General features: G+C 34.6%; 1 protein-coding gene across 1 annotated transcript; it reads right to left on the bottom strand.

Annotated features, from left to right (window-relative positions):
* LOC125809400 (methanol O-anthraniloyltransferase-like) lies at window positions 1-1,957 on the bottom strand. The gene is given in 3 exon segments (XM_049489049.1): window positions 1-967; window positions 1,510-1,728; window positions 1,730-1,957. Coding segments are annotated over 3 exon segments (1,362 nt in total). The 3' UTR covers window positions 1-52.
* Between the last annotated feature and the right edge of the window lie 10,494 nt (window positions 1,958-12,451).

Raw genomic sequence — 12,451 nt, 5'->3', positions numbered from 1 at the left:
AGATACGTATACAAATTCAAACATCGTAACTTAATTAAAATGCAAGGATGGCCTAAATCTTTGATGTTAGTTGGATCTTTTCTACATTTTTACTAGTAAAATTGTGGATAAGATGTTGAAACTTTTCCATGGCTTGTTGAGGCAAATTTATAGCTATCACAATACTCTTTTCTCCTATGTTCTTGTTAAAGGACCAGAAAAAGCTAGCAAAAGAGAAAGGACTTCTATCAACCCCACCCAAAATAGGCTTTCCCCATCCAAAATCAACTTCATCAAGACCAAGTATTGCATCATTTGTGATGAGAAAATTCCAAGATTTAGTCCATGGTCGTCGCCTATTAATCACCATATAATCTGCCAATGATTTAATATACTCTTCGTTCACTTGATTCTTAGCTTGTTTAATCAACTCAATTGCATATGTTAATGGATTTGAACATAACCATCCAGCTTTTGATACGGCTGCTGGAGTTGCAAATGCATTGCCATAATATCCAAGTGGTAGTTCCATTTTTTGTGGTCCTACACGTACATTAACTACATATGACAAACGAACATTCTCTTCAGGATTTATATCAAGTGCAATTGTACGATATTTCCAAAGAAACGCAACTAGTAACTCGAATCTTCCAATTGAACCATACCCTGGTTCTAATAATTGATCTTTAATGGCTTCAATCTCCTTATTTCCAAAGAAAAATGAGTGTTGGATTAATTTGTCTTCCATACCTATCCATGCAAATTTGGACTCAACTTGCTCATCAAACTCATTATGTGTGCATGTAATGCATGGTGATGATCTAGCACTTAAGAGATCCCTTTGCCATACAGGTAGTATGGAAGGTGCAGAAGCTCCTTGAATTAATTCACTTAATGCATTTAGAAACATTTTGAAGCCATAAGCATCCATCATAGTGTGATTAACTTTGAATCCAACAACAAATCCACCACATGTAAAATGTGTCACCTGTGTATATATAAAATGAATAGTGATTTAGTTTTAAAATGAAATCCAATGATTATGACGAGAAACTGATATAAAAAAAGCAAATATAAGTATCTCAAATGCCATTGTTGTAAAACTGCTTAAGCTGATAATTGGTCTTAAGTGTGACACGTTCAATAATTCAAACTTTTAGATGAGATAGTCACATAGTTTAACATGATATCAGAGCAGACATAAATACTCTCTGAGAATCTCACCACCATAGACATTATCAAAATAGAATTTTCACAAACTCGGCCCATGAAAATGAATCATGGAAGATATTCAGTTGATAATGGATCCACCTTCTTTACCCTTTCTCTACTTAAATATCATGTTTTATTCTATGTTACGATTCAAATTAGTGACGTGTGCCTAACCAACACATTACACACTACACTCTTATCACTAGACCAAAGCTTGGAGTTGATAAATGTGTATTTATAATGAGGAAATAGATATAATATCAAGCAAACCAAAGTAAAAGAGGTATACATATTGTCAATACAATATTGACTGATTACCTGAACTAACATCAATGGACAACCAATAATCCCAACAGATCCTGGCTCATTATAAAGTAACTCTTCTAAGTATGGACATGGTGGTAGTATAGAGTCACCTAATTTCTCAAGCTCCACATTAGCATCGGCTTCAATAAACATGATTCCTTCACTATTACAATTTACCATAAGCTTCCTATTAGGTCCTTCAATGATCCTACCAGCTAATGGATAGTAAAAACACAAGTGTTTTGGACAATCCGTCTTTTATGATCTTTGCATGATCTTTCCCTTTCATTGAAGAATTGTATTTGTAAAACATTAGTATTGGCATTTGAAAACGAAGACCTTCTTGATCATCTATATCTGAAAGATATAATATTTTCTTAGGTATTTTATTTTGTGGAACTATCAATTCAGGCTTCCGTCTACTACTTGAGATCACTAAAGGTTTGGGAATAATTGCCATGATATAGATACCAATTTGAGCAAGTGTAGTTTTTGAGTTAGAATTTTGGATGAGTAATGCAAAAGGAATTATTGGGTAAAAACCATCTTACATATAGCATTATATTTTTCTTTCTTGAGGATCACTTTACGAAACACAATTTGTTTAAATAATATACAAGTCCATAGTACTTGATAATTGTGCAATTTAATTTATGTGTCAAAAGTCAAAACGTACGGCAGCTTTTACCTAAAAATCTCTAAAGTCAATTTGATCTTGCAAATATTAAACAAGGAAATAGGACAAGCAAATATAAGATTCAATACAGGAAAAGACTCAAATATACCATCGAACTTTCAGAAAGGTTCATTTATGTCATCCGTTAAAAGTTTGGCTCATCTATGCTATTGATGTTAAGAAAAGGTTCGTCCATGCCATTTTTTTTAACTCCGATTTTGCAAAACCACTTTTTACACACTCAACAAGGTTTAACATTTTTCAATTGATGTTTTTGAATAAAATGTACTCTTTTTGCTTGTTCTTCCTTGAGAACATCAAAAACACATGAAGAACATAAATAACTCTCAAATTTTTAACAGATTCAATTATTCACAGAATCATCTCAAATTCTGGCTACATCATTAATTTCTTTTTTGTAAAAAAAAAACCAAAATTCTAAAATCATTTGTAGAGTTAAAAAAATTCACATGTATTAAAAAAAATATTCCAAAAAAAATAAATATCAGTCCCAAAAATTCAAATTTTGCTTTAATTCATGTTTTTGTAGTTGTTTTTGACATTAGATCTTTGTTCCCTACTGTTTTTTGAGTGTATGTTCAAAATTTCAAATGATTTCAAGTTGTGGAGAAAATTCTACCATTAACATGTTGAAGTTTTGAAACTTTGAAGAAATTTCAAGTGGGTCTTGTTGAGTTAGGTTGAATTTTCTCTCAAAAGATATTGAGTTTAATTGGTATCTATCTCGAAGGGAAACTACTCCTGAAATTTGAGGTAATTCCGTGAAGAATTAAAGAAATTTGAAAATTTGGGAGTTGTTTATGTTCGTCATGTGTTCTTAAGGAACAACAAGTAAAAAGAGTACATTTGATTAAAAAACTTCAATTAAAAAGTGTTAAACCTTGTTTGGGTATAAAAAGTGGTTTCGCAAAACCAGAGTTAAAAAAATGGCATGGATGAGCCTTTTCTTTAATAACATGCAATGACATAAATAAGCCAAACTTTTAATGAATAACATAAATGAGTCTTTCTGAAAAGTCGATGACATATTTGAGCCTTTTTCCCTTCAATATATGATGAAACAAGCTAATGTGAAGAGTCTCACACGGCTATGAAGAGGCCAACAAGATTGAGGATCACTGGCAAAGATGGCAAACACTAGCCAAATTAAACTTCCTTTGTGTTCGACTCCTTCTAGCAGCTACCTAATGGGGCTAAGGGTCCTTCTTATTTGGACAAAAGCTAAATGGCTTCCACTAGATTCAAATATGACAAGACCACTTTTTTCATTAGCTAATTTACTTGTTTCTATTTGTGAGGGGGTTAGTTTGTAGATAGTAATTTTCTAGCCCTTCTTTTTCGAAGGATAAAAGTTTTATTCTTGTGTTGTATACTGAAGTAAGATCGAGCCTATCTCTTATACTTATTCTCATGATATGCAATATCATAAAAGTTAATATTAAAAAAAAAAGGAGTGCGGATCTAGTCTAGATATAGTCGCAACTTGTATGATGGTTGTAATAGCTTGATTTAGCATGTGCAATATTGATTCTAATTTCTCTTAGGTTAGCTAGAACCCACCTGTCTATCTTAGGGTTGACATTATACAACAACTATATATAGGTACCATGCACTCTATATACCATTATGCTACTTATTAAGTAATTACAAATAAATTTCTTGATAAATAATATTTGATATAAAAAAAGTAACTAACTTGTGAGATGGTGTTGGAAAATCAATATACTATCAATTAGGCTATGTCAATTTTGTGTTTATCTCACAACACATACATCCACCATTGATGTGGATCACTAAGTAACTTACAGAGGAAATAGAGAAGGAAAGGAGAGAAATTGTTTTATTGGATCTGAAAATCACAATTGCAATTACATGTGCTTTTCTACTTATAGAATTAGTTGTTAGCTATTAGTTGGATCCACGTGGCAATGACTATAATTAACCAACTAATCTGTAACTAACTAACTAATTGATTCTCCTAGAAACAATTAATTCAATACACCCCCTCAAGCTGTAGGGTGAAAGACATCTAGAACTCCAAGCTTGGATAGAAGAAAATGATGTTGTGCAACTCTTTAGTCAACAAGTCAGCCAGTAGCAAAGTGGTAGATAAATGTGCAGGTTTAATCAGCCCTACCTGAAGTCTCTCCTCACAAAATGGCAGTCAATTTTAATGTGCTTCGTGCATTCATGGAATGTGGGATTTGAAGCTATTTGTATCGCAGTTTTGTTGTCACAGAATAGGTCTATAGGTGTAGGAGCTTTAACATCAATATACTGTAGCAGACTGACTAGCCAAATGACTTTAGACACAACTGCAGCCATGCTCCTATACTCAGATTCAGCTGAGCTGCGACTAACAGTGTGTTGCTTTTTTTATTTCCTAGAGATTAAAGAACCTCCTAGCTGAATCACAAACCCTGTCACTGATCTCCTAGTGTTAGGGCATGCTGCCCAATCTAAATCATGATAGGTACTCGACTGAAGGGCAAAACCTTTCTTCATAAAAACTCCCAATCCTGGAGAATGTTTGAGATACCTAACCACTCTAAGGGTTGCATCCCAATGAGACCTCTTGGGTTGGTTAATGAATTGACAAAGCAACTCCTAACTAGCTTTTGGTAAGAAGAAACATCTTCCAGTAAGTGATCATTAATTACTTTTCCTGCATGATTATCATAGGCAACACTAGTCAGCTTAATATTGGCTTCTAATGGTATGTAAGCTGACTTTGCTCCACTTAAACCAACGTCAGAGATAACCTTCAACGCATATTTCCTCTGGTTTAGTAGAGCTTCATGCTTGGACCTTATTACCCCTAGTCCTACAAATAGGTGAGTTTCCCTAAGTCTTTAACTTTAAACTTGCTATGAAGATACTTCTTAGTTGACTGAATAAGATCTTGGTTGTTTCCAATGATAAGAAGATCATCAACATATATGAGGATGATCCCAATGTTTGATCCTTGTTGCTTGGTGAATAGTGAATGGTCATAGGAACTCTGCTTATACTCATCATCTAAGAGAGTTGTTGTGAGTTTGATATTCAATTGTCTTGAAGCATGTTTAAGGCCATATAATGACTTCAAAAGCTTGCATACTCTAGTCTCACCTTGTCTATGGAAACCCTGAGGAAGGTCCGTATACACAACCTCATCAAAGCCACCTTGAAGGAAAGCATTACTTACATCCATGTGAAAAAAATCCCATTCCTTAGAAGCAGTAACACTGATTATAGTCCGAACGGAGACCATCTTGGCAACTGGAGACAAGGTCTCATGGTAGTCTATGCCTCCTCTTTGAGTATAACCTTTATCCACCAATCTAGCTTTATATTTATCAACTTCACCATTAGCTTTATGCTTGATTTTATACAACCATTTAGCACCTATAGTTTTCTGATCAACAGGCAAGGTAGTCAACTCCCAAGTGTGGTTAGCCTCTAAAGCATCTATCTCCTGTTGCATTGCATGGGCCCATTTTGGATCTTGAGAAACCATTTTGAAAGAGGTAAGTTCAGTGACAATGGAGAAATTTACTCAGTAAACTTGATAAACATTTGACATATGGCTATAAGGGACATATTGGGAGATAGTATATGAGCAGTAGCCTTTGGGCGTGATGGTAGAAACATAGTCACTGATCCATATAGGAGGCTTGGTAGTTCTGACTGGTCTAGTGGGAGAGGAGCTATAGAAATTGAATCAACAACTGTAGGGTCAGGTAAGAGAATTGTCACAACTCGAGTCTACACCCTAGATGTGGCCGACACTCGAGAATCATTGTTGGTCTCCAAGCGAACTCTCATCCTGGCTGACTACAAGCGGAAGGCTAACTCAAGCATACATCAACATCAAATTGAAAGAAACATTTGAAAAATAGTTTACTGAATCTCAAAACTTTGCTGAATATACTGAGTATGAAACATAAGTACAAATAAAACATCTAAAAACTGAAAGGCTCTCCAAAACTGTCTATCTATGAAGCATCTACTATACAAATATGAGTGTCGGGAAAAGTCCCACGCCTCCTCAGGGGAACTACTTCTAACAACTCATAAAATTAGAGTCTTCCAAAAGCAAGGAGGTCTTATTCAAAAGTTGACGAGCAGATGAAGTGATCTCAACGAACTCTTGTTCAGGATCCTAAGAACCTGTATCTACATTATTAAAAGATACATGTCGAATGACATCAATACATTGAATGTACGAGTATGTAGTATAGCTCAATAACAAATAACTGATTGAAAGGACTGCAATAGATATAGATATATACTCAACTGAATGTAAAGAAATAAAGGAGTGAAACCATTAAAACTTTTTTAAAAATACTTACTCATCTCTGAACTCAACATATTAAGTGATATAATAAAAATACACTTTTAACTCTACTTGGGAGATTCTTTAACCGACAACCATCACTATGAGCTACATGATGATACAATGTCTCGCCCACATTGCCAGGACTTTCCTATACCTTGTCGGGGTATAGAACACCTCAACTAAGTGGATCCACTAAGATCTGCCCGAAGTCACTTAGAATTCATCTAAAAAGTATGATTATGTACCCATGTTGGCATACATGGGTTATGAGGAATGTGGGTTGTCTGAACTCATCCCCATATCGGTGCTCAATACTACTTCCAATAACATATACTCATTCTCAATCTTTAAAAACATACTCTTCCTCTGGTTTGAGATAATTGCTCAAACTATCCTCTTAAAAGATGTATCTTCTCTTGAAATATCTTTGAACTCATAACTCGTTTAGAAATCATAGTTTCACTTTTATTAATGTAAAAACTGATACCTTTAGGAATACTTAGTTCCATTATACTCTTACTCAATTCATACTAGAAAACTTTTTTTCAAAAATATATCAAAATCATATTGTGATATGATAATTGATGACTCGGGAAGTCATACTGCATAAACATTGATGGTATATCTAGATACCATATTGCTTAAACATTGATGGCATACTCGATTGTCAGACTAATCATGTTTTAGAAACTCTTTTTCTCAAAACTCATCTTTACTTTCTCAGAAAATCAGTTTAAGACAAATTTTTGCTTTAAAAGATTCTCAAAATTTATAACTCAATAAATAGGATTCATGCAGAATTATGGACATGAACGACTCAACTTAGGTATCTTAATAGCAATATGGAAACTCAGTACTCAAAACTCAAGAACTCAAGGATACTACTCATCTCAAGAATACTCAATTCATAGGGTTCATGCTGAAATATAGACAAGAACGAATCAACTCAAGAATCTTAATGCATATCGTATAGCAATTCAATAATTAGGAATATAATTTCAAAAAGAATAAGGAACTCAAGAACTCAAATCTCATCTAAAAAATACTCAAATCTAGGGATAAAATCTTAGATTACTCTTTTACTAATTTGAAAGTAGATGTATGGCGTCAGGACAAACTAGTCCAACACTATGATAGCCTGAATGAACAAGGTTCTTGCAGAATCTTGAAGAAAAACTTGATTAGAAGACTTGAACCCCTAGCTTGAAGGAGAACAATCAAGAAAACCTTTCTTCAGATTCTTGAATTAGTTTCTTGAAATCTCTACGGCCAAGAATTATGATTTTTATTAGTGATTCATAATTGTATGGAGGAATTTGAATTTGGAAAGAATGAAATTCTTGGAGAAGGACTTACCTTGAAGAAGAATCTTGAAAAAGATTGAAAGAATTTTGAATGGAAGTCTTCTACTTTGATTTTTCCTTAGGGTTTGAGAGAGAAGAGAATGGGGGATTAAGAGATATACATCTGATTATTTTGGGTCTTTAATTAGTCAAGAAATTCATTTAGGGTTTTCTTAGAGGTAAAACGACAAAAATGACCCTTTTTAATATTTTCTCGTCCGCTAATTCGTTACTACACTGTATCATGTTACTAAAATGGTCATAACTTTTTACTCAAAACTCAGATTGTTGCAAAATTGGTGGCGTTAGAAAGAAGATTAAAATATCTTTAATTTGATAGGCTATGGGTCACGTAAATCTTTATATTCTAAGAGATATAGTCAATTGAAGTTGATCCAAGTAAAACCTTACATCAAAACTTAATCGGTATGGAAGCTTTGAACTCAACTTTGTGCTAAGGGATTCTAGTGACCTTAATTTAAAATCAAATTCATTCCCACACTAAAAAATTGAACTTTACACATATGAGCAATTTAAGAATCACCCGGTATGGTCATATTCACAAATGAAGATTGGTTTAAGTCTTAACTTAAAAATTTTCAGGGTGTTATAATATCTCCCCCTTGGAATCATTCGTCCTCGAATGACAGCTAGACCGAGAATGGAAAGGAAAGGAGTTACTCTTACTATCTTTCTGACTTCTGAACTTGCCCACTAAGATAGGTGGAACTGATTCATACTAAGAGTTTGGAACTGTCTATAGCACATAAGTCAAGAACGATATTATTTTGAACATAGTCACGCTCTATCTGAAGTTATCTTATATAAATCAAAGGAACCTGGGCATGAAGTAAAAATAGAGCTAATATGCCTTAAGCGATAGACTGATAGCTTTGAAGCTTAGAAACACTTCTCAAATATGCACTTCTTTCTTATTACCACACTTCATTGGCTGCAACTTATAGCCCCCACAAGGGTATATGACTACTCTTACCAAGGTCTGTCTTTATTTGTATGCCCTTACTATATTCCAGCCTAACTCAAAATCACAAAGTACTTAACATAAGGTGATTATTCTAATCTAAATCACAAGATTCGGGTTTTATACTTCTATAGGAAATCTCACCCCCATAATACTTCTCCTTATAATCGCATTCAACCAACCTTGAGCCTAAATCAATAAACACCTAATGGATCATGCATTTGTCCATATGTTAACAACACCACATTCAAGCCTAGTAATATAATCACTCAGTGGACTCCTACTAACCAATCCTTCTAAAAGTTTCTCATTCTCTCACCATCTCCACCAACTGAAAAATTCACGCATTACTATCAAGAACTAACTAACTTCTTTAACCTAACTATTGCTCATAGTAAAACATCATTCATCCTTCCCCTACTATTATATATAACCTTAGATGGAATAAGCACACTACTGCTACCAACATAAGAAACATCAACATTCCCCTTCTATCATCACTCAACCACTGTCATCAACATCACTCTCAAACTAAAAAGGATCACCGAAAGATCTTTAGGGTGAAAGATCATAAGCACGATTCATTTGAGAACTCTGATATAAGAATACGAATGACGTAACATTATATTGTTAGCTATTGAGAGTAAATCATGAATTTGTGATACTGAGCATACTATGAGACATGGGTGTTTATATGCATAGGTTCATATCATGAGGCTGGTATTCATAACTTTATGGAGTAAGATTGAGATCAATGGGCTAAAGTCTTTGCCCCTCATTCTAGGAATTGAGTGTAGATGTGAATCTATCTAAAGTGTATGGGCATAGGTCATAGACACAATTCTGATATCAGAAACATCAACATAATGTTGTAATGACTAAACTTTGAGGAATACACTAGAATATGAATGGGTTGATATAACACTATAACTCTTTCTGAACACATCATTATCATCAGATTCTTAATACTGGACTTGGTTTCTCATCTTATCAACTTCCCCTTAGGTCTGAAGCTGATACTTTAAAGTTATGGATCTATTCCATCTTTTTTAAACTACTCTATATTCAATTTACTCTAATACTCGGGAAAAGATTATCTCATAGCTAGTGAAATCTCCATAACCAGGTACTAAGACTCCTTCTAAGACCTCTTTCTAAGATGCTTCTATTATCCTCTTCTCATTGACTTATAAGGTTGTTTCATCTAACTCTTAAGGAAAACAAATAATGCTTACATCAGCCTATTCCATATTGACAGCTTAAATATACTATCTAGGCACACATGGAAAATCATTAACTTACTTGGAACCTTATCCGACTACATGCGATCTCGGGTACACCCCTTAAAGCTCTTGCTAATATAATGACTTAGCCTCGCTCATTGCTCTCATCTAAAAGTTAAGATCTCTTACTTGTACCACTCAAATTCATTGCAGTTAACATCTCAATTCCTCACCTACTCTATGTCAAGTCTACTAGATTAGATCTCAAACTAACATCATCACCCTCATGATGTCATTCTTTTGATCACGACACTCATCTCAAATTCAAGATTAATGTTTATTACTAAACCCGGATATCAATATGATTGTTCGCTTACTATACTAACTTACCACTACTAGATAAAAATTAAGAAACACTCGCCCACTAAAACCTCGTGAAAATTAGTCAATATTTATCTCTTAGTCTTCATACTTACAATTTACCATTACACTTCCTTTCACAACTTAAGTACTATTTACTCATTCACTATGCATCATTGCCTAACTAGTTCTATAACCCTCTGAATATTATGGGCTCTCCCTTAAAAATCATAAGCCTAGCTTAGAGCTATCAGCTCATGAATACTCTGCTCTTTTATTCTACACATATACTTGGCCTTCACTAACACAATGTTACATTGACATAAACTTCTTTCTGGTTAACGTATACTCTAATTCATTCATACTAGTAACTCTTACTCTAGCTTCTATCATGAAATCTTCACAAACTCATCACTTCTTAGTCTATCCATAAAGGAAAACTCCTCATTAATGTATCCATCTTGAAAGGAAAGTCAGATTCTTTGAAACTGACATCCTTGTTAACAAAAAATGTTGTCATCCAGATCATACAACATGTAGCTTTTTTGAGTCTCAGAATAACCAATCATAACAACCATTCTTACCCTTGCAACAAACTTATCACCTCTAGGTAGTTTGCTAACATAACATAGACAGCCAAATGCCCTTAGGTGATCAAGGTTGGCCTCCGTAACATATAAAAGTGCATAAGGTGTCTTACCTTTGAACATTTGAGAAGGTAGTCTATTGATCAAGTAAACTGAGTCCTGACACAGTCACCCCAAAAACTGATGGGCACTTCACATTGGAATTTCAAGGCTCGAACCACTTCCAAGATGTGCCTATGCTTTCTTTCCACTGTACCATGCTGTTGAAGGGAGTAAGGACAACTACTTTGATGGACTATGCCACGAGAACCTAACATGTGCTCACACTGGGAATTAAAGAATTCAGTCCCATTGTCAGAACTCAAAGTTTTGACACAAGTACCAAATTGAGTCTGAATCAAGCACATTTTTTTTCAATACAGTAGTAACTTCACATTTAGATTGTACCAAACAAACCCAAGTATATTTGTTGTAATTATCAACTGTAGTAAAAAATAATAATATTTCTTATCATAGATAGGCCTTCTATAAGGTCCCCATAAATCTACATGTAACAGATCAAAACATGCAGTTGTTTTACTACAACTGGTTGGAAAGCTTAACCTATGATGCCTAGCTAGAGGACATATGTGACATTTGTCTTGTAGTTTGGTGGTTACACATTTATTAAGAGAGGGTATATGTTGTATAACAGTTATGGGAGGGTGACCTAATCTGAGGTGCCAAAGTACTCCTTCTGCATAGAGCTTGAGACTAGCAACATTGATAGTTGGAGTAATCTTCTCCCGTAAGAGATATAGACCTTCCTTTTCTCTACCAATCCCCAAGACCTTGCCATTGTAAAGTCCCTGAAAGACACAAAAATCATGGAAAAATAGAACAACATATGACAAGTCCGTGGTTATCTTAGACACTGAGAGAAGATTGAACTTGAAATCAGGAACATGAAGGACATTCTAAATCTTAGAAGTCCCAAAAATAGAAGCATCCCCTGCACTTGTGGTCTGTGATCTACACCCAGTTGTCACTTGAACTTTATCACTAAGGTGATTTTCAAGTTTCCTAATGTCAATAACAACTCTCTACAAGGTTTAATTTGATGAGAAGATCCAGAGTCAACAATCCACTCATAAGTAAAAATATTGGATAACAATGAATGTATACCTGCCATGTTAGATACACATTCACTAATGGTGGTAGGGTGATCTTGTTTGCCAAGCAGTTCCTGATACTGTTGCTCTGTGAGAAAGTAACCCGATCCATGACTGGGATGGTATGGTCTTGAACTTTGCAGATTGTTTGGTTTTGCATTGGAGCTAGAGTTGGCTATTGATTTGAACTGTGTAAGTGGTGTCTGATGTGCCTGCTGGGAGGACTTCCTCCTGCTCTTGAAGTCCTGAGGATAGCGGACTACTCTATAGCAATAATCCTTCAGATGAAC

This window comes from Solanum verrucosum, unplaced genomic scaffold, assembly GCF_900185275.1.
Source record: "Solanum verrucosum unplaced genomic scaffold, falcon-dt-bn FXZP01000062.1, whole genome shotgun sequence".
Classification (NCBI taxonomy): domain Eukaryota; kingdom Viridiplantae; phylum Streptophyta; class Magnoliopsida; order Solanales; family Solanaceae; genus Solanum; species Solanum verrucosum.
The sequence above is the reverse complement of the archived record's forward strand: the minus strand, read 5'-3'. Positions and strand labels throughout refer to the sequence as shown.